The 23884-nt window shown below is 43.3% G+C and overlaps 1 protein-coding gene across 1 annotated transcript in view; it reads right to left on the bottom strand.

Moving 5' to 3' along the window:
- LOC133514410 (xylosyltransferase 1-like) overlaps nt 1-23048 on the bottom strand; it is a 29292-nt gene extending 6244 nt beyond the window's left edge. Inside the window, 10 exon segments of the mRNA XM_061846096.1 lie at nt 4156-4170; nt 4172-4352; nt 5287-5555; nt 9190-9366; nt 10546-10762; nt 10840-10920; nt 14493-14695; nt 14772-14947; nt 16726-17203; nt 22716-23048. Coding sequence (XP_061702080.1) covers nt 4156-4170; nt 4172-4352; nt 5287-5555; nt 9190-9366; nt 10546-10762; nt 10840-10920; nt 14493-14695; nt 14772-14947; nt 16726-17203; nt 22716-22985 — 2067 coding nt within the window. The 5' untranslated portion in view covers nt 22986-23048.
- Nucleotides 23049-23884: the final 836 nt, after the last annotated feature.

The raw sequence follows: 23884 nt of genomic DNA, 5'->3' as shown, positions 1-23884 counted from the left end.
GGTTGGCAGCCAATTCAGGGAGTAACTTGCCTTTCACCCAAAACAAGCTAGGATAAACTCTAGCGCACGCTAAACCAAAAGAGAACAAGTACTCCAGAAAATGTATGAATCCACCGTCTGAAACTTCTAGTTCTTACTACGTACCTGTAATTCATGGCTCTGAAAGAATCCAATCGGATATTGTCAGTGGTTCAGGCCACACCCCAAACAATCCCATGAATTCACAAACGTACTACAGATGCGACCTAACCAGGCCACGAATATGGAAAATTCAGGAATACCTAAAGGGAAATCCACTGGTTTGCATTAACAATGTATCCAATAGGTCATGTAATATGTGTAATATGTACCCTATTTTGACAATGTGATGTTAAATCCTCTCTCATTTAATTGTGTTTGGAGAAGGTTTTTCTTGACAATTACAAATTTTCAGGGGCGCTGCCATTTTCGTGAGTCACATGACCTACGTGCGCGGATGTGACATGTTACATGGTGCAGCAAAGGCTCGATTACATGTGACAATATTTATGTCCAGCGCTGATTTCTCAAATTTATCCTCATCTGATGAAGAAATAGCAGTATCGGTTGACTGGGAAGACAGGGGAATACTTTCATGGAGTTTCATGGCAGCATCTCAGTATTAAACTTGTTTGAGAGCTTTCTAGTTCCAGGAAGAGTTCGTCGATGCGTATTTCAGGCTGAACAGGGCGCTATGAAAGCCTCCAGGAGTGTCGTCTCGGTATATTATTTTCCTATTGGCCCCGAGTTCAGTATAGTGGGATACCACAATTATTACATCTTTCTCCATTTACTCGTTGGCGTTCACTACCAACCCCGTTCCCATTGGAGGAGCTTTTCAACGTCAATGCTCCAGAATAGAACTTTTTTTTTCTCCAATGACAAAACGGCTAGCGTCAGATGCCCCATTGAACACGCTGACACCCCCTCAGTAATGGCAGAGTCCAAGGCGTAAGATAGTTTGCCAAGTGCACTGTGAAAACGCCATAAATAAAGTTTCTCTCCTCACTTCAAAAATAATTAACTGGCCAAGAGATGGTGTCAAAGAAAGATTTCTATACACACAGAAGAGGAGGAAACCGGATCCAGCGTCAGAAGAAAAAGAGGAATGCACAGAGCCTACAACTGAGTGTAGGGACTTTGAATGTTGGGACTATGACAGGAAAAGCACAGGAGTTGGTTGACATGATGATTAGGAGAAAGGTTGATATTCTGTGCATCCAAGAGAGCAGGTGGAAAGGTAGTAAGGCTAGAAGTTTGGGAGCAGGGTTTAAATTATTCTACCACGGAGTAGATGGGAAGAGAAATGGATTAGGGTTATTTTAAAGGAAGAGCTGGCTAATAATGTCTTGGAGGTAAAAAGAGTTCAGATCGAGTGATGAGACTAAAATTTGAAATTGAGGGTGTTATGTATAATGTGGTTAGCGGCTATGCACCACAGGTGGATGTGACCTAGAGTTGAAGAGAAATTCGGGAAGGAACTAGATGAAGTAGTTCTGAGCATCCCAGACAGCGAAGAGTTGTGATTGGTGCAGATTGTAATGGACATATTGTAAAGGAAACGGGGCGATGAGAAGTGATGGGTAAGTACGGCATCCAGGAAAGGAACTTTACAAGGGCAGATGGTGGTGGAACTTTGCAAAAAGGATGGAGATGGCTGTAGTGAACACTTAATTTCCAGAAGAGGGAGGAACATATATGACCTACAGAGCGGAGGTAGAACCACGCAGGTAGATATATTTTGTGCAGACGATGTAATCTGAAGGAGGTTACTGACTGTAAAGTAGTGGTAGGGGAAGTGTAGCCTCGACAGCATAGGATGGTATATGTAGGATGATTCTGGTGGTGGGTATGAAGATTAAGAAGACAAAGGTAAGCAAGAACCATGTGGTGGAAGCTGAGAAAGGAAGAATGTCGTGCGGCCTTCCGGAAAGAGTGAGACAGGCTCTCGATGGACAACCCGAAGCTCCGGAAGACTGGACGACGACAGCCAAGGTGATCAGAGAGACAGGCAGGAAGTAAACTTGGTGTTTCATCTGGTAGGAAAGGGGAGAAGGAGACTTGTGTGTGGGAACCCCAAATACAGGGAGTCATACAAGGAAAGAGATTAGCGAAGAAGAAGTGGATACTGAGAGGACTGAGGGAGGCGAAAGGAGTACATCGAGATGCGACGTAGGGCAAAGGTAAGGTGGCAAGGCAAACAAGAGGCATATGAAGACATGTACACCAGGTTGGACACGAAAGAAGGAGAAAAGGATCTCTACAGGTTGCCAGACAGAGGGATAAGAGATGGGAAGGATTGCAGCAGGTAAGGGTGATTAAGGATAGAGATGGAAATGTGTTTTACTGGTGCCGGTAGTGTACTAAATAGATGGAAAGAATTTGAGAAGTTGATGACTGAAGAAAATGAGAGAGAAGGAAGAGTTGAAGAGGCAAGAGTGAAGGACAGGAAGTGGAAATGATTACTAAGGGGGAAGTCAGAAGGGCACTACAAAGGATGAAAAATGGAAGGCAGTTGGTCCTGATGACATACCGGTAGAGGTATGGAAGCCCATTTGGAGAAATGGCTGTGGAGTTTTTGACCAATTATTCAACGAATACTAGCGGTGAAAAGATGCCTGAAGAATGGAGGAAAAGTGTTCTAGTTCCATTTTTAAGACAAAGGGGATGTTCAGAGCTGTGGGAACTATAGAGGAATAAAGTTGATGAGCCACACAATGAAGTTATGGGAAAGAGTAGTGGAGGCTAGACTCAGGACAGAAGTAAGTATCTGCGAGCACATTATGGTTTCATGCCTAGAAGAGTACCACAGATGCATTATTTGCTTTAGTAGCTCGTGTAAAAGTACAGAGAAGGTCAGAAGGAGCTACATTGTGTCTTTGTGGATCTAGAGAAAGCCTATGACAGAGTACCAAGAGGAACTTGGGTACTGCATGCGTAAGTCTGGTGTGGCAGAGAAGTATGTTAAAATAGTACAGACATGTATGATGGCACAGAACAATGGTGAGGTGTGCCTTAGGTGTGACGAGGAATTTAAGGTGGAGGTGGGACTGGCATCAGGGATCAGCTCTGAGCCCCTTCCTGTTTGCAGTGGTAATGGATAGCTGACAGATGAGGTTAGACTGGATCCCCTTGGACCATGAATTTTCGCAGATTGATATTGTCATATGCAGTGAAAGCAGGGAGCACGCAGAGGACAATTGGAAAGATGGAGACATGCACTGGAAAGGAGAGGAATGAAGATACCGAAGTAAAACAGAATATATGTGCGTGAATGAGAAAAGTAGAGGGGGAAGAGTGAGGCTACAGGGAGAAGAGATAGCGAGGGTGGACGACTTCAAATACTTGGGGTCAACATACAGAGCAATGGAGAGTGTGGTCAGGAGTGAAGAAACGGGTCCAAGCAGGTTGGAACAGCTGGCGAAGGTGTCTGGTGTGTTATGTGACAGAAGAGTGTCTGCTAGGATGAAGGGCAAAGTTTACAAAACAGTGGTGGGCCGGCCATGAATGTCCGTATTAGAGACGGTGGCACTGAAGAAAACAACAGGACAGAACTGGAGGTGGCAGAAATGAAGATGTTGAGGTTCTCGCTCGGAGTGACCAGGTTGGATAGGATTAGAAATGAGCTCATTAGAGGGAACAGCCAAAGCTGGATGTTTTGGAGACAAGATTCGAGAGAGCAGCTTCGATGGTTTGGACATGTTCAGAGCGAGAGAGTGAGTATATTGGTAGAAGGATGCTGAGGATGGAGCTCCCAGGCAAAAGGGCGAGAGGAAGACCAAAGAGAAGGTTTATGGATGTGGTGAGGGAAGACATGAGGGCAGTTGGGGGTTCGAGAGGAAGATGCAGGAGATAGGCTAAGATGGCAAAAGATGACACGCTGTGGCGACCCCTAACGGGACAAGCCGAAAGGAAAAGAAGAAGGCACGGCTTTGGCTTTACAATGAGGTCTTAAGCAAATAATGGAGAAAAGTCAGCCAAGAGGCTCCTTGAGCCCCAATAAAAAAAAAAAAGAAAAATAAGATCTAAATGTGGACAAACACACAATTGTCCTCAGAAGGCTGAAAGTATTTATGCACCAGAAATGTTGTGTGTGTGTGGTGTGTGGTGTGTGTGTGTGTGTGTGTGGCGTGTGACCTGTATGTGGAGTAGCCCTGTTGCTGGGGTGCGGAGGGCTTGCCAGGCTAAAGTGGTCCCGGGGTGTAACCCAGGTCTCCAGAGTCTCCAACTGGGTGGAGGCTTGGTTTACTGCCGTGTGGCGCACCAAGTAACCCTGGAACTGGTCTGACAGGAAGTACATGTGCACAGACAGCGGGTGACCAGCCGCCTCATACCTGAACACACACACAAATGCACACAACCTTGGAGTGACGGACTAAATAAATAAAATAAATATGAAAACATTTTACAGCACTGACACAGACAAGTCTTTATTTAACACGCACACATGAACACGCACATCCTTGAGGTGAAAAAAATAAATATGAAAACACATAAACATATATATAAATGTGAAAAAAATAAACAAGTATGCAATTATTTTTACAGGTCTGCAAGAGACAAGTTTTTATTAACACACAGACACACACAGGAGCCACAGGTCTTAACCAAACACCGACAAGGAGCTCCTTGTAGTGTGTGAGGGCGCCTAACACACACACACACACACACACTGAAGGCTGATTGTACACGGATACGATGTTAAGTTCACAAATGGCAACTTAGCACTTTTATTGCTTGGTTTTGCAACTTCTCAGACTTCACTTGCAGTGCCACCCCACAAATAAATAAATAAACAAAAGCACCTATGAACAAATTGATTACTTTAAAAATTTGTTTGGATACTTTTTCCAAAGTTTAAATACTCACTGTGCTGCACTGTGGGTTACAATGCTTTTCAAAATACTTTTTTTTAGGAATAAAATTGCAACCTTGTTTTTCATAAACGCTGTATTTTTATATTAGCCATGATTGTACTTGTCAGGTATATTGAAAGTATTTTTTGAGGTGGTGCTCGGTGTAAAATGTTTGACAACCAGTGGTTCAAACTCTTCAAATTTATTACTTGAGGTTTTTCACTTTTCATGATTGTATTATACATATGGGATTACTGCTCATACTGCATAGTCTACTTCATGTTGTAATGCAATGACATCATTTAATTTATAATCCTGTTTACACACCATATTATGCAATGTTAACGTCATTTAGCAACTTTTAGCAACTTCAAAACAGAACATCCGTCCAGTCCGGCATGCGTTTGGGTACCTGCAGCTATTGTCACCGGGGCGCCCTTGCAGTGCAGCGGCGGCGCGATCAAGGCCAAAGCGAGCAAAGGCGTGATAGTGGCTGAGCGCGGCGTCCGACAGGCCATCCGTGCCGTCCGTCTCCCGCTCGTAGACGTTCTCCCAGTACGCACTGAGGCCTGGCATGCCCGGCGCCGGGACCCCAAACAACTGTGCGTCGAGCTGGTTGATGACCTCTTGGCTCACGCTGGCCTCGAACTTCCTGGCGAAGAAGGTGGGCCGCGATGCTTGCTGCCGAGAAGAAGAAGTAAAAAATAAAGCAAGTCAAGTTACTACAGTGGTACTTTGACCTCAAATCATCAATCCATCCATCCATTTTCTTAGCCACTTATCCTCGCAAGGGTCGTGGGAAGTGCTGGAGCCTATCCCAGCTGTCAACGGACAGGAGGCAGGCTATATCCTGAACTGGTTGCCAGCCAATCGCAGGGCACATGAAGACAGACAACAGTTGCACTTACAATCACACCTAGGGGCAATTTAATTTAATTAAAATCAATATTCTCAAATAAGATAGATTGTAATGTCATTCCAGACCCCCCAAGAAAAAATAGAACCACATTATATTAAAACACCCTTCAACTCAACTGACGGGCGAGAAGTTCAGGGCATAGTCTGCCTTTTGGACAACGTTAGCTGGGATAGACCCCGGCACTTCCGCGACCCTTGTGAGGTTATCGGCCTGGAAAATGGATGGATGGATATATAAAAATATAATAAAAGAGAATGTCATGACATAAATACTGCAGCATTCATGAGTTGGTACAGCACCTCCTTGCAAGTGTTCTCTTTTTTATGTTAATGGAAATCTCAGAATAAATTAAAACTTTCTAATAGGGAAATCCATCCATCCATACATTTTCTTAGCCGCTTATCCTCATAAGGATTGTGAGGAGTGCAGGAGCCTATCCCAGCTGTCAACGGGCAGGAGGCAGGGAGCACCCTGAACTGGTTGAATGCTAATCGGAGGGCACATGGAGACAGACAACGGTGGCCCTCACAATCACACCTCGGCGCAATTTAGGGTGTCCAATTAATGTTGCATGTTTATGGGATGTGGGGGAAAACTGGAGTGTCCGGAGGAAACCCATGCAGACACGGGGAGAACATGCAAACTCCACACAGGCGGGTCCGGGATTGAACCCGAGACCTCAGAACTGTGAGGCAAACACTTTCTAGCTGATCCACCCTGCCGCCATAAAAGGGAAATCCGTCTTGAAATTACAGGCAAGATTTGTTCAATGAGTTAGCATAAAACAATGTCAAGTGGAGTCTTTCACATGTTTTAGCCAAACTAGTGCCAAGTCCTACATTTGTGGACTTACAGTAAGTCTGACTGGAGTGAAATGATGTGACTGGGGTCCTCCACCTCTGGATGGAAGGTAGCTCTGTGGCCCTTCACGACAGCGAGCGGCGGCGCAGGACGTAAGTATCCGCGGGCTCGCGATAATGACAGGTTGGAAGTCAGGAGGCGCCTAAAAATACAGCAAGCTGCTTCCGGGATCAGCTGCCAGTTGCGAGAGCTTCATGGCTCAGACGCACTCCTAATTTGTCAAAGTTATTCCCGTCGCGGACGGAAAAGTGGATGGCACAGCACGTCTTTTGCCCACGTCTTTTTTCAGCTTCACATATGTCCACGCATGACAAATACTTCCTCTGATCTGACGCTCTAAGATCATGATGTTCTAATAACAACACACAGCAGTCCCAAAACAATCATTCAAATGGCCACTTCAAAACAAAATGGTAGACTTCCTGCGTCTTTTCAGGCACGGCTTCTTGAAATTTTTCTGTGGGATGTCTCCCATGTTTCATGTTGGTATGTGAGAGCAGTTTCAGGGACTGAATTTAAAAAAAATAAGTCACAAGCTGAGTTACAAAAAGTTTTGTCTTTTTATGCATGTCATCAAATTGTGCTGCCATACTCTTCCCACTAGCAATAGCAACAACACAAACTTTTTTCGTTTGTTTTGTTTTGGGTGTCCCGTTAAGCTATTAGATCAAGAAAAATGACTGAAGGTCAGGTCAGAATGAGAACACCAAGGTTTCGGACTTGGTCTTTGCTTTTTAAAGATCGTGAGTTCAGGTATTTACGTACAGCAAACATTTTTTTGAATCGCCAAAAACAATTATCTCAGTATTGTTTGGGTTTAATTAAAGAAAATTTTGGCTTATCCAGTTATTTATCTGTTTTAAACGGTGGGATAACACCTCAAGGCATAATACCTCAATTGAACATTAGTCATCTGGAGACAGTGATATATATAACTGTGTGTCATCTGCATAGCTATAATGCTCAAAACTAAAGTTCTGGAAAATTTGACCAAAGGGTAGCATGTACAGGCTGAACTGGAGAGGTCCAAGAACTGACCATTGAGGGACTCCATATGTCATTGCCATTTGTTGAGATTTAGCACTTCCACTCCTTTCTTTCAGGTAGGACCTGAACAATTTAAGGACCGTTCCAATCAGTCCTACCCACGTTTCCAACCTGTTGAGCAGTATATTGGAGTCTACGGTATCAAAAGCCACACTGAGATTCAACAAGACCAAAATTGACACCTTTCCTGAGTCACTATTAAATCTTATAGCATTTTGCACTTTGATAAGAGCAGATTCTTCAAATTTATTATCAACCGGACAAAATCTCTAGGATGAGTTTATCTTTGAAGGATCAATGGAAAGGGGAAAAATGAGCCAAAAATGACTACTTCAAAGCAAAAAGGCTGACTTACGTTTTGAGGATGGGTTTCTGAATCTTTTCGGTGTACCTACCCATGATGTAGACTTGTCTTCCAAATTTTATGCTGCTCAGTCAAACCGGCTTCTTCTTTTTCTTTCGGCTTGTCCCGTTAGAGGTCACCACAGCGTGTCATCTTTATCCATTTAAACTTATCTCGTGCATCCTCCTCTCTAACACCCACTGCTCATGTCTAATCCTATCCAACCTGTTCACACCAAGTGAGAACCTTAGTATCTTCATTTCTGCCACCTCAAGTTCTGCCTCCTATTGTTTGTTCAGGGCCACCGTCTCCAATCCGTACATCACCACTGTTTTATAAATTTTACTCTCTTCTCTTTATACTCTACTGTCACATAGAACGCCAGACAGCTTCCGCCAACTGTTCCACCCATTTCTTCACTTCCTTACCACACTCTTCACGCTTCAGGGGCTGAATTTCTACATCAAAGTATCTTTGAACTTTTCTCTTTTAGGGAAAGTCATCAAACTTCTTTGCCCAGTTCTGTTCGCACGCAATGATGAAAACTACAATTCTTGGGAATTTAGTATTACCCGCCCATTTGTAATACATGTGCTACAAATTTGGGAGCAATCCAACAAAATCTTAGGTTGAGTGTTGTTGAAGGATCGTTGGAAAAAGAGGCTACTTCAATCCAAAATGGCAGACTTCCTGTGTCTTTGGGTCCTTGGAGCCACAGCTACCAAATTTCACATCAGTAAATCAAACCTCAGGGGATTAGCTTTTAAACCATTTCTGGAGGCAACTACTGCACCAAATTTTGGGGGTTACCCTGAGAACCTTTACCAAAAGTAAAATTGCACCAGCCATGTTTGTGTTTTACTTTTCTCCCAGTGTCAGTAAACAGCTAAAAAGTGTACTGTGATTCTGGTTCTCCTTTTCCATAAGCAAAGGGAGAATTACAGTATGTAAGTGTACTGTACAATCCCTCCAAAAATCGTCGCTATAAACTGGTGATTTCTGTGAAATATCTGACTTGGAAACGAAGGCCCTCACAATGTACTGTAAGTCATTTTTTTAAGTGATCTCTCATGAACCACTTGAACAATTGTGTGTGTGTAGTAGTATTAGTAGTAGCAGTAGTAGAAGGGTGATGACGTGGTCACCTGGAAGCGCGGCAAGTCGGCAGGCTTGAAGTCGTTGGGCGAGCATCCGCACCAATCCACGATGTGCTTGTACTGACATTTGCAGCCCAGCTTGCGGTTCCAGTTGGTTAGCCTCAGGTTGTTGTCCACCATGCTCCCACAGAGGGCGCTGTTCTCCAGCACTGTGTGGAAGAACGACTGTAGGGGGCAGCGGACAGCGTTTTAGGGAACATTTGTGTCTACCGAGAGGTCGATAAAACCTTAGAAGTAGAGGAATAGACACCTCATCTCACGGGTTGGACCGTTGCGACGATATCTCAATGCATCCACCATATTGGATGTAGTATTTCTGCCTCGTAAACTAACGCATGTCAATAAACTAAATTTCAAAAGGTGACAACCCATGAAGTGCACCATTAATGCCACTTATTCATTTATAGATTAGACAAACCAAATCTGATTTTTGGAAATTCTTTAGTTGTAGCGGCAAATACCAACCCATTCAGAGAAGGTTCTATTTCCCAAAGAATACACTAGTCTCAAAAGAAAGTTCAAGCCCAGATGAAAGTTTTACTCTCAAAATAAGAGGGCATTCTAATTCCAATACAAGATTGTAGTCCTAAGAGAAGGTTCTATGATCTCTATGATCTCTCCTGAAGAGGTTCCATTTTCAAGTTAAAGTTCTAGTATCAATTAGAAACTTGTAGTCCAGGTAAATGGTACTAGTCTCAAGAAAGCGCTCCAGTCCTTTAATTTCCAGGGTAAGGTTTTAGTCTGGAGAGAGTTATAGTCCTTGAAGGAATTTGTAGAAGACACTACTCCCCAGTGAATGTCCGCGTCACGAGGTGAGGTTGTAGTACTAAGAGAAAGTTGTAACCAAGAGAAATGGTACCAGTTCCTAGATAAGGTTCTAGTACTGATAGAAGTTTCTAGTCAAAGTGGAAGGTTTTCTTCGCGGGAGAAGATTCTAGTCCTGAGATGTCTAGCCTAGAGAGAAGCTACAATTGCCAGGTGAATATTCTAGTCCCAAAGAAGCTTGTAGTCTACAGAAATGGTACAAGTCCCGTTGAAGACCAGAGAGAAGATGTTACTCTTAAGAATGGGTGCGAAAATTGAAAATTCCAATTGAAGGTTTTAGTTCCAAGTTAAGATTCTTGTTTTAAGGTAGAGTCTAGTTTGAAAAGGAGGTTGTAGTCAGAAAAGAAGATTAAAGTCCAGAGAAATGGTACTTGTCCAAAGACCAGGTTGTAGTCCTGAGAGAAAATTATAGTCTGGTGAGAGGGTAATACTCCCAAATGAAGGTTTGAAATCAACATTATTTATGTAAGTGCTTTGGCTCAGTAAAAGTTAGGAAACACTGTACTATGTGTGCCTCACCTCAGCAGGGAGGAGCGTGAAGGCGTAGAATTGCTTCAAGCCAGCCACCAGCTTGTCGATGGATCGCACCACGTATTCCACGAAGGCCCGGTTGAGCAGGAACCAATCAGAACCACCGTCCACCGCGATGCCTTCCGGGATCTTGCGGTCTCCCAGGCGCCACATATGCGTGTCGCATTCTAGGAAGAGACGGTCCAGACCCTGCTTGCGGATGAAACTGACATCGCACCCAATAAGATGAAGGAGGGAGGTCACCTCTTGAGAGGCGTGGGGGAAGGGGGGGCGGTGGCTCACCGGGCATTGTCGCGGCCGTGAGACTTGATAAAGTTGAGGTGGCGATGTTTGGACAAGAATGCAACCAGCTGATCGTTGGTCCTGCCATGATACCGCAGAGGTTCGACGTCAGCCAATCAGATCACACCAAAATTAGTCAATATGGCTTGAAAATTAAAAATCACGTTGTTCTCACAAAAATCCGATTTGTGATTTTAATCCTTTGCTTAGAAAAAAAAAACAATGACATGATCAGAGGTGACAACTATTTTGATAATTGATTAACCGTTCTGAGACCCTGTTTAAGTTAAAATTTTGGTCTCTCAGCAGAAAATATTATATTATCCAAATAAGGCATTTGCAAGCATCTGTTTTTACTTGTGAAAACAATTACTTACATTTTCGTCCATTTTCTCATGAAGACCAAACCAGAAATTGAATCATAATCAATTTCATGTTTGTGCATCTTCTGCACTGCCAATTTGAAATAATCTCCCGCTTTTAAATAAAGGCATGGAAATTAAAACACCTTTTTAAATCTAACTTATTGATTAATAAGTAAATTGATTCATCATTTATTAAAATAACATGTAATTTAAAACGAGTTTTACACTTTGTCAATTACCCCGACATATGGGTTTTGATTTGTTCTTCGGACAACAAGCTTTGAAAGAGTTTTTTTCATCACCAGAAAAAAATTATTGACAATGTTCAAACTCTGTAATTCCTTTCTTGTCAGACGTAAAATATTGTAAAAAATACATTATTAGCAGGACTTAAAGTCACGTGTTGTGGAAAAACATATATCGATATAGAATCGCTCAGGGGGCTGGAAAAGTGGCTATATATAGCAAACAAATGGCTGAGTTGACAACGCTGACTTCTTTTTACCACCTAGCTCCTCTCTGCTTTTCAGGGAAGTAGTGGGGATGCACTTTCTGATATGAAAGCAGCCCCAAAACATTTATTTAAAAAAATGGAAACGACATATAAACCCTAATCAGTCTAAAAAAAGGAAAAAGAAAAGAAAAAAGATTTGGCCAGTCCGACAACACACACATGTGCTTGCTGACGTCACAGCTATTGATGGTGCTGTGAACGTGACCGATTTTAGCTGCAGAGATGTGTGTGCGCACGTCTGTGTGTTTGGGCTGTTAGAGAATTGACGACAGCAAAAAATCTGTGTAGTTTTTGATCATATCTTCCATTGTTTGATCAAACTTTGGCACTGCGGCTAGTGGTTAGCACCTCGCCTCACAGTTCTGCGATTCCAGGTTCGAATCACTGTGCTGTTTTTGGAGCGCAAAGTACTCAACATCCATCGACATGCCAATGGCGTGAGCAATCTGGTGACCTTGTTTCTTTCCAAACATAAGTGCTAAGAGCGAGTGACCAGTCAATATGACCTCGCGGCAGCTCCCCTCTGATTTTGCCTTCCCGGCACACGCCCATTCTGTACGTATACAGATACCGTAATTTCCGGCATACAAGCCGCAACTTTTTTCACACGCTTTCAACCCTACGGTTTATGCGGTGATGTGGCTAATTTGTGCATTTTTTGTAACGGCCGCAAGGGGGCACTGAAGCAGAAAAGGTCAGAGTGAGATCGGAATATATGTGCCGGGGAAGTGACTTTTACCGGCCATGTTAGTGCTGCGCTCGCATTACCACTGTGCTAGCGTGTTGCTGCCGTGTTATTAGCGTGTCTCAGTGATTTTGTTTTTCCACCGGCCCTGTCAGCACCGCGCCAGCGTTAGCGCCGCGCTAGTATTAGCGGTAGCCCCGCGCTTGAGTTAGTGTTAACTCTTTCTGTGTACCGGCTTTCTTTGTAAGTATGTCGTGTTTCAATGTGGGCACTTCCGGCTTTTAGACAGCTGCGCCGTATGTATGTACCAAATGGTATTTCCTTTACAAATATACTGGGTGAGGCTTATAACCAGGGCGCTCTGTAATTACGTTGTATGGTAGATAGAAACTACTGACTCGTATGACGAGTAGTCACCCAAGCAAATAACAACAAATCAGAGTAGCTACAGAAATGTAGTTCGCTTTGCTTCGAGTGAATGAGACATCTGAACATCTTCACCCATTGCGTGACTTTGATACATCCAACATGGCGTCAATGTCAACGCCCATTTTAGTGTTCAAGATGGTGTCTATAGTCTTTTCCATCTACATTCATTGTTCATATCCCCATGTTTTTTTTAACTGTTAAACTGCTGAAACAGTCTGCTAAACCCAGTCTATCTTTGGCTTTATACCGTACACTTGGACTAACGGTAAAGATATCGAATAGTTCTGACCCTTTCATATAATTACACATATCTTAGAAAATAAAATGTTGGTGTCTGCCACTGTGAGAATGTAAAATGCACTTCAGATCACAAATCCCCCTGGTGTATCGCAACATCATAATGAGGCTCTTTCCAGCGGGATTAACAGTGAAGACATGTTGGAGTGTGAAAAGATTACAATAAAAACTTCCAAAAATTACAATTTGCATATCGGTAAAATGAATTGTTTTCAAAAGGAAATTAGGTAGGATATTTCTTTACCATTATTGATCAAAGCATATGAAAATGACCTACATATATATTACTGTATGTACAGCAGGGGAAGTAACGACTTAACACGACAATTTTTCTCATTAAATATATTTCACAAGGCGCTATTGACATGAAAAAGCCACCAGATGTTGGGAACGACCCAAGTAATTCACACCAAAAAAAAAAAAAAACCGAGAACAAATAAGAGTAATGTAAAATGACGGGAAAAAAAATGAACATGCCAATTTGTATTTTTTTAATACTTTGTACAAAGGCCCTAGTTTTCAGTGCAGTTATTTCCATTGATATTTAATTGGCTGGGCCATACTAGCAGATTTATTTTTCTTTTAAATGAATCGAAAGTTACCTTGAGAGTATGTTTTGGATCATGATCCTGCTGAAATGTCCACTCTTGCTTTATTTTCATCATCCTCTTAGATAGCAGGAGATTTTTCTCAAGACTGTCTTGCTAGATTTGCCCATTCATCCTTGCTTCAAGAATGTGAGGTTTACCAGTACCACTTCTTGAAAAGCAGTCCCACACCATCATGTTTCCACCTCCAAACTTCACTGCTAGTACGATGTTCTTAGGGTGATGTGTAGTGCCATTTCTCATCCAAACATTGTGTCCATTATGGCATCCAAACAGTTCAATTTTTTTCTCTACAGACCATGTTTTGCAACAATTACTTTCCAATGGTTTTAAGACAACTCTCTGAGCTTCCTCATGATGAAATGTGTCTTGACTCATACCTTGGCAATGAGACCTTTTAGAAGACCAGCAATTAGGACGGAACCATCTGATAATCATGTGCATTGACACATTGAATCGGGGCTGGATTGGTGTTTGATTATTGATGGATTTTCGGTGTTGTCTTGGCTTTACATGCCTTTTTGGGCCTCCCTTTTTATATGCATTCAATATTTTGTATCATTTCACATTTTTACACACAAATGAATTTCTGATCTTATTGAGTGTGGATGGGTTAATTGGGTTGTTTCCGAAATCTGGTAAAATTTTCAGGTCAATCGCACCTATGGAAGTATATTTAGTGAGAAAAATAGTTGAGGTGTTAAATATTTATTTCAGCGGGTTCTAACCACAACAAAGGGTTCAGAAGATATTACCTGATGGGGTAGTCGGCGGCACTGAGGTTGACGAAGAAGTCCCACGACCAGTCGTCCATGTTGAGGAGGTCCTCCATGGCGCGCAAGTACATGCTCAGCAGGCTGGCGCCCCCCCAGATGGTCGCCATCCTCCACGGCGTCACGCGCACATTGGCGTACTGGCGGGCCAGCAGCGTCACCTCGCGGTGCAGGAAGTTAGACCTCTGACAGGAAGGGTTGTCATGGCGACACCTTGGTCAGCTCAGAGCGTGGCAGTGTGTTTGTGTGAGTGTGTAAGACCTGGTCAACGTGGATGTAATAGAAGTGCGCCGTGTGGTAGATGGCCTTGAAGAGGCGCTGGAACTGGCGCGAGGCCCGCCCGTGCACCACCAGCACAAAGGCCACCCGCGCTGGTGACAAAGGGGCGGAGTCAGATGCGTGCTCTTCGTCCCATTGGATGTTCACGCTTACTTTACCTGGGGAGGGAGTCAGTCAGTCAATATTAATTTTATGCAAGGCTTCCTCTCACATGTTAGTCGAAATCAGGGGCAGGAAAACTTGGCCTGGAATATTTGTTGTATTCATTAAGACATTTTTGTCCCCTAAATTTAAAATGTATCTATTAACTTTTTTTCTCTCTCTCTCTCTCTCTCTCTCTCTCTATATATATATATATATATATATATATATATATATTATATATATATATATATAGTCATATTTTTTACATGAATTCAGCTAATTAAATAACTGATTGACTTATTTACAACAAATAATAAAATAATATTAAAAAATTAAACGGACTGGCTTCCATATAAATTTAAACATTTAAAAGATGTATATTACTGGTTGATTCATTACAATAAATTAACTCTAGATTAAAAAATTTAACTATTCAATCAGTTATTTTATTATTAAAAGAATGTATGCTATACACACACACACACACACCACACACACACACACACATAGATAGATCATTTGTTGTTTTCCTTTCGGCTTGTCCTTTTCGGGGTCGCCACAGCGTATCATCTCAGATGAACGCATATATATGTTTGGCACAATTTTTACGCCGGATGCCCTTCCTGATGCAACCCTTCTCAGGGAGTCGAGGCCCCAGTGGGATACAAACCCACAACCCTTGGTTTACCAAACCAGTGATCTAACCACTGAGCTATGGGGCCTAGATAGATAGATCATTTGATTGTAATTAATCACACAGATTATAAATATTGAAAAAAAATCAAATATCTCATCCATACATTTTCACTAGATTTTGTTCCCCCATGTATAATGTCCGTTTAAATAATTCATGTTTCTCTCTCAAAAATTGGTGAATTAAAATATATTGGGTCAGTTTCAACGTATATTTTTTTCATTTATCTAATGAAGTAACTGATTCGCTCTTTCATTGGAAATAATCCAAATTTTAAATATAAGTACAAGAAAAAAATGTACATGAATCTTTTGCAATTTGTATTAGAACAATTGAACAATTACAATAAAATGATGATACGATTTAAAAATGATCATTTTTATCATTAACATAGCCAACTAATAACTACCATTCAAAACACCTTCAATGCAAATTTTTTTTCATGTCATTTTAGAATGAGCTGGCGCGGCTGCTTTTGGGAAAAAAAAACTAACGGCGGCTTCCCCTGTCGCCATCGAGTTCTCCATCTCGTGCTGCGTTCCGAAAGGTTACGCTAGTGGGCTGACAGGGCGTTCACGGAGCTTGAGGTATGATGACCACTAACTATAGGTCGGCAGGCCGTAGTGAGGGCGTGACCGCTACCACGAAGTGCTTTGTATCAACAAGCCACTTGAAAAGGCCCGACCACTTGTCCATCACGTCAAAGCTTGCCAAGGGTCCCACCCTGCTGCCCGCCTGTGAGTGGAAGGGTGGGGGTGGGGGACGTTGGGAGTTGGCCTCGGGGTGGGGCCTCGCGATCAAAAAAAGCTCGGCGGACATGGAAGTCATTAGTCAGCACATCCCAGAATAAGCGCTTGTGTGCGTGATGAGGCTGTAATTACGCCGGGGGATCTCACATCCGCACTTTGTCCATTGAGAAGGGGACACACCCACGAGGGGGCCTGCCATCCAAGTGAAACGTTTTCTTTTCATCGACATGGATCGGTCGCCAATCAATGCGCGGCAAATATAGTCAAATAACAGACTGGTAAGAGTGCGACTCGATTAACAGTGACTAACTAGAACTCCCCATAACCTGAACCCTGACCTCTGACTCACCCTGCAGGGGGCAGTATCGAGGAAGTTTGTGCGGCATGAGCAGCTCCTTCTTGTGTCGGCAATAGACGTCGGCCATTCGCTGACGACACTCTCGACTTTTGGCCCGGGACAGCGCCGAGATGACCTCCTTGCCGCCGATCTCGCACTCAGATGGCGACGCCAGCAACGTTGGCGACGCAGCCGACGGGGCGCTCACCGTCTTTTTTGACCATTCTGGGACCCGGCTTCCGTTACGGCTGTTCTGTCCCGCTTCAGGGACCTTGATAACTTGGTTGGCTGATTTTCCCAGGGTGCCTTGCGCTTTGTCCAATTTGCGCTCGACATCAACGAGCGGCGGCGCCCCTCGCTGGCGCTGCGACAGCCCTCTCGGGTGGCCGCTGTCCACGTTGTCAAAGTCTTTAGGGACTGAGTTCTCGTTGTTGTTGCTGTCGGGGGAAGGACGTCGCTTCTCTTTGGGCCGGTGGGAGCGGTAAACGTCCTGAAGGGAGAGATGGACAGCAGCATGAGGTCAAGAAGCTCAAAAACACTCATACTGTCTACATTATACTACATTATACACACACAGTAAATGTTTATGTGTGTATACATTTGACAAGATTTGCCATATGACATAAATTCAAAAAATATGTTTTAATATGTAAGGTTGTTGTTTTTTTTACAATTTTAAAAATATATTACAAGTTGTAAACTTAAATGTGTTAAATATGATACACAGCCAGGGACAATGTTAGCATCGGCGGGTTAGGGGTGCTGAGCTCCCCAGCCAGGCAAAATAAGTTTTACACTTTTAACATGATTTCATTCTCACAGTTCTGAAAGACAACCTGCCAGTTATGGGGAAAGTCTGTGAGTCAGTCAAATCTAATAGGTTATTTTAAATGATGAGCCACAGAAAAAAAGAGGAATCATAAAATAAACGTAATGTACCCCTAATTAACCCTTAACCAGCAAAAATGTAGATTGCTAATGACAACCTTGTGTCGGTATTGCGTTGTGGAATTTAAGAAATGTGCCACATCCTGTTTCAAAAAATATTAGTGCTTTAATACAGAAAGATGTTGATTGCAACAATGTTAATTCTGAATGGTAAAACTTTTTAGGTTTTACTTTGCCCTCACCTGTGCTAAACAATAGCACGTGACATGAAGTGATGCAACTACACGTTTGACTTCCTGCACAATCACAGATGACCTTTGACCCCAGATGTGCGCGTGTCACAGAGGTGGACTCAATGATAAGCGATGTTACTTTTGCCCCCCGAATATGTGTGTGTGTGTATTTGTGCACGTCTGTGGGGGCAAGTGTGCTAAACCACGACTCAGGTATCTATTTTCACCCCCCCCCCACATCATCCTATCTGCTTCCCACACATAGGCGCACATGAGGGCGTGTTCACGGGCCTCGCCTCTCACTCTGCACTCAAGCGTTCATTAAGCCAAGTGTAATATCAGCTTGGAGGAATGTCAGCAACATTCTACAGGGTAAAGAAAAGATTGACAAATGTGAATGCCCGCCTAGTGGGTAGAACGGTTGGCCCACAGTCCGAGGATGCTGTGCTCAAAATTGGGCTCAGGCCTCCCCGTGTGAAGTTTGCACGTTACAAAAACACGTTTGACTATTTGTGCCCTGATAGTGGCTGGCAACCGGTCCAATTTTTGTCCATTATGGCAAAGACTTTGCAAGCTGAGCTCGGGAAAACGGCCTCAGTTTGGACAACGGCGTCACTGCGTCATTCGCTGCCCCCGTTGGTCGGAGGCCAACACTAACACACAAACACACACGTAGCCCCTCAAGCGAGCACAGTGACTACATTGACGTTGAACCATTTGAAAAAATAAAATAAAAAAAGGTTTACAGCCACGTAGACGCCGGCTCGCACTTCTGCTCACTCCCTCCGCAGGGCTTGGAATCTTATTCCCAACAAATCAACTGAACAATTATTTGATACAATAAATGACTACAAAATGGAAAAAAAATGCTGCACATTTTAGTTGAGGCATTTTAAGAAAAAAATGATAATGACTGCAATAAATATTACAAGATTCTTGACAATGTTCAGCGTGGCCCAAGCGCCATACTTTGCTCACCACTAATATAACCTCTCCGATGTTTCCGTCCTCCATCGCTACCCACCGTAAATAAAACCAATGAGCGACAGCGTCAGATAAGGAGATTGCCTTGGATCTGAGCTTTCTGATGTCGTTTAAAGGCTCTAATCAGATTTAGATGGATCAATCGTCACACAGACAAGAAGTCCTTTTTTGTCTTTCTGACTCTCAAAACAGAAGTAGACGGAAGTGCATATTGAATTTGAGCATTTCCAACCTGAAGGGATCCAACAGTGACATTAGCGTCTGTCGTCTGTTGTTGAAAACACGAAAAACTGACCTGAAAAGCAGAAAGCAGCATTATGAATACTTAAGTGGAGAACATAATGCTGCTGTAATCCCGGCTCATCCGGCCAGTGGGAAAGCTTCCCCTTCTCCGTCCACGTTTTATTCCTCCATTAGGCTTCCAGATCATTTTCTGTCCATCTGAGTTTTATTGTCCAAACCAGGGCGGCGCAAATTATTTATTTACGTATTTGGGTTTTAAAATGGACCGACGAGTCAGCTCTTGATGAGGTTAAACAAGTACAGCACATAACTTGTCCAAGCAAGTTCAGTCGGGACTCGGTCAAGAGCAGAGCACATGTTGAGAAATAACAGACTGCTCGGTCGTCAGTCACAGCAAACAATGGACTGGTCTCAAAAGAAGTCTGTCATTTTTGAAAGATTTTTTTATTGTTTTTAAGTTGAGGACATTTAGTGGAAACTTGTCCTGGCAGGGTCAGTGTGGTGGAGTCCTGTTTCCGAAGCAACCCAACACTTAAATGCGCCTGCTGACAGGTTGGTAGGCGGGGGTGGGGGGGGGGGGTGCTGACAAAGCCCGGAGAAGAATAATTGGTCCTCTTAGGTGAGCGCCAGGGTTGGCCCGAGCGCCATCACCGTGGCGACCAGCATGCAGCTTGTGTTGGCATACTTCAACTACACTTTCAAGTGACCTCTCGTGACCTCACAATCCCCTTTAAGTTACCTTTCCTAACGTCACCTGTCCCAAATGCGTTATTCATCTAGGAATGATGATTTTTTTATGGTGCCGCCTTCAGGACAGCAGACAAAAAGTGAAATTTTATTCAAACCCACAATTCCATCCATCCATTTTCTATCACACCTGTCTGCATTAGTTTTGTAAATTCCGGATTGGTCTCTAGTCAATATTTGGGTATGCAAAAAAAAAAAAGATGAGTCGCCATTCCATCTCAGGTCTCATATACACAAACAACTGATTAGTCGATGTCAGGCTCCGGGCACATATCACAGTCATGGTACAAATACACAAACGATGGACTGATCTCGAGCTGATCGCGCAGCCAACGTAAACAAACACGAGAGGTTGCCAGTCAATGTCACGCAACAGAAGGACAAACAGCGTTCACGCAATGTACAATTTCTTGGTCTTCAGTGAAGCTAACATGCTAACATGTTGGAATCTGGAAGGCAAAAGCTAACTGAGCAGAGACTCAAACCCAGAACCTCTCAAGTGTGAGCCAAAAGTACTAACCACTAGTCCCACCATTAAGCCAGACAGACACTTTGCAGGATTTCACGACAAACAGGTGTCAATTTCATGCCTGACTGGGTTGCAAAGCTTTTTGGGAGCTCAGCGATTTCGTTGAATTCACCGCTGTCGTGTGTCATCGTAACGTCCTTTTCATGTCCTGGCCTCAAACATCAAAGAGCCGCCACGTCTCGCCACGCTTTTTAAATGACACATCACACAGACACACGTGCACACACAAAGGAAAGATGACAGGGAACGGCCTCGAGTGTAATGAAAGGATGGGAAAAAAAAGAAGACGATCCCTGTCCCTGCCCTTTGCTTCCTCACATCGCAACGCAATTAAGTCACTCTTCACTTCACTTCTCCATAAATGACTTTTGTATAGATGCCAATTGAACTTTATATATTACAATAGATACTATGTACATTAGTATAACGTAGAGTATGTTTGGACATAAAATGCAGAAAGTATGTATCTATTTCAGTTCATAACAATATACAGTGTCATAAAAAAGTATTGACCGTATTCTTAAATTCTTGGAATGTTGCCGTTTCCCCACTTTAACGTTAAAGATCAAACAAATATATAACCCAAGTGAGGTGATTTCATTTAATAAGGAAAAAAAACTATTTAAAGCTACCTCGTTTTTGGGTTTTTCGGGTTTTTGAGCATGAGCAGCCTTTTTAAGGTCATGACTGCATTTCAATCAGATTCCGGTCTGGACTTTGACCAGGCCTCCACAAACCAGAATTCATGCTTCCAGCAATTACAACAAGTTCTCCAGACCCTGTAGGAGAAAAGCAGCCCATGACCACCACCGCCATGTTTGACTGCTGCTATGATGTTCTTTTTCTGAAATGCTGTTACATTTACGCCAGATACACACATATTCCAAAAAAGTGTGTGTATCTTTCATCTCGTCAGTCCGAACAATCAGATGCTTTTTTCTTGTTGTTGCAAAAGTAAGACAAGCCTTTATGTTCTCTCAAGTCAGCAGTGGTTTTTGCCTTTGAACTCAAAACTCTGCCATGGATGCCATTTTTTGACCAGTCACTTCATTATTGATGTGTCATGAACACTGAGGCAAGGCGGCCCTGCAGTTCTTTAGAAGTTATCCCGAGATCCTTTCTGGCCTCCTCGTTCAGTCATTTGTCTTCTCTTGGGGTGATTTTTTTGTAGGCCAGCAACTCCTCGGAAAGTTCATCACTGTTTCCTAATTTCTTCATTTGAGGTCAATGGCTATCCCTGTGGTTTGCTAGAATCCTAAAACTTTAGAAATGGTTGTGTTACACTTTCCAGACTGAAAGATGTCAATTATTTTATTTCGAGACTGTTCTTGAATTTGTTTGGATCGTGTCATTTCCTTGCAGCGTTTTGTAGATCTTTTGTCCCGCTTGATTTTGTCAGACTGGTTCTATTTAAGTCGGTTCTTGTTCAAACAGGTCTGGAGCTAATTGAGCTTTGGTGGGAACAGTGAAAATCAACAAAAAGCTGTGCTTACCCACAATTAATTCATGATTTGACAATGCGGTAATAACTTTTTTACAAAGTGCTGGGTAACTTCGAATCATTTGTTTTCCTTAATAAATAAAATCCCCATTTATAAACAGCACTTTAAGTTCATTTTTGGGTTATATTTGCTGGGGGAGCGTAAATATTTAAGTTGGGAAATATGTAAAAATGGAAAAATTTGAAGAGGGTACCAATACTTTTTCACTTTACCCTAAGTAAACACTAACTTAAACAAAACTGTGTGTATTAATGAAAATGACATAACGTTTCTCGAAACAACTTCACCAAGCTTCCTTTATGAATGTGATAGTTTAGGAACACTACTATACATTGTACAAATTATCTTACAATCATATTTCTGCCCGTTATCAATGAACTTCTTTCTTCTACATCAGGATCTCTGTCAGTGCACTGCTAAGTTAAATTGCCCGTTTCAGTTATTTAGTCTGTAGACCGAAATATAATGATGAATTTGACTCCAAGTTTTAAAATCATTTGAATCTGCACAGTTGACACAAGACATCTCAGCAAACTCGCTTGATAACCGCTATTACTGAGATTTTTCTTCAGTAAGATTACTACGAATTGTAAAAATGAAAATATTTCCAAAAAATGATTGTCTACCTCTGCCAATCGGCGTTCATTTGGAAATCTTACATGGGCATTTCTGCCTGTTCTCCTTTGTTAATGAACATTTTCCAATAGATGAGCGTGCTCTCCGTCTAAGTGATGCCACGTTAAATGGCCTTTTTTCTGAGAGGACCTCTGCCCGCTAGTTGCAGATGTAAAATGACGACATCCACGGCAAGCACATCAGTGACACACATCCTCTCTCCCACAGACAAACATCCACACGGGAAAAGAGCGCACTTACGGCTCGAAGCTTGTGTTTCCCGGCTGCGTAACCGAGCTCCAGCGGCGGCTCGTTCCTCCTTCGTAACCCGCTCCTGGGCGGTTGCGCGTCGGCTTTGTCGGGGCCGACCGCTCGCTTCTCGCGGCTGCCCCGCTCCCCGCCAGATGATCCGTCCAGGCTGCTGAAGTTCCACGCCAGCAGAGTCTGGATGAGCAGCACAGCCAGCGCGGCGGCCACCACCGCCGACCGGGAGCGGAGCGCCAGCCTGCGGGGACACGCGTGAGCGTTCATGGTCGCCGCCTCGACGCCGTCCGAGAGCGGCTGCTGGCGGCTGCTGTGGCTGGGGAGGGCGACCGGGGGGAGGGGGGAGTAGGGGAGTGATTTTTGGCAGAGGGGGGAAAAGAGGAGAGAGAGCGCGGCAGAGAGGCGGATGGCCACGCGGGGCCGCCAGACAGTCCAAAAAGAACACCCGAGATGTCGTCAGGCAGGACTTGGGAGTTTTGGTTATTTTTCAACTCAAGACACCTAACCTCACTGCCTTGAGATACGACTTAATGCCTTCCCAAAACCAAAACATTGGTCTCTCAAAGCATCTTTCAACATTGAAATGAATGAAAATTCCAGGATGACACCCCGCCCAAAAAGTAAAACTTTTCATGTTGACATTTCCCCTGTGTGTGTGTGTGTGTGTGCATGTGTTTGTGTGTGTAGAAGTAGTTTGGGCATATACCGGATTTTGGTGTGCCTGTTTTGGCCACCAGCAGCCAGTTTAAAGGTCCACTGTCAGGAAATTCGTGATTGTAGTATGTTATTCGTGGAAAAAAAGGCAGCCGGAATGGACCCATCAGTTGTTTTTCACCACTAAACATGATTTTGACATATATGGCTTTTTGTAACTCCCACCATGAAAATCCTCTCAGGGATTTGTTTTCGAGAACAAGCAGGAAGTGGCGTTAACAGCGGCAGCGCACCCGGGCTGGCTCGTCTGTTTATACTAGTTTTACCTGCTGGAAGGTAGCTCATTTTTCCTTCCTGCTAGCCAAAATGCCGGCTCGTTGTATTGCTGGATATTGTTCAAACACTCGCGAGGATGGATTTATGCTTCATACTTTTAAAAAAGACCCGGTTTGTCGTGAAAAATGGAAGGACAAGACCTTCATGGGTTCCAAATGACAGATTGGTGTGTATAA

Source organism: Syngnathoides biaculeatus, chromosome 16 (genome assembly GCF_019802595.1).
Source record: "Syngnathoides biaculeatus isolate LvHL_M chromosome 16, ASM1980259v1, whole genome shotgun sequence".
In the NCBI taxonomy this organism is placed as follows: Eukaryota; Metazoa; Chordata; class Actinopteri; order Syngnathiformes; family Syngnathidae; genus Syngnathoides; species Syngnathoides biaculeatus.
This window is presented reverse-complemented; position numbering and strand designations above follow the sequence as displayed.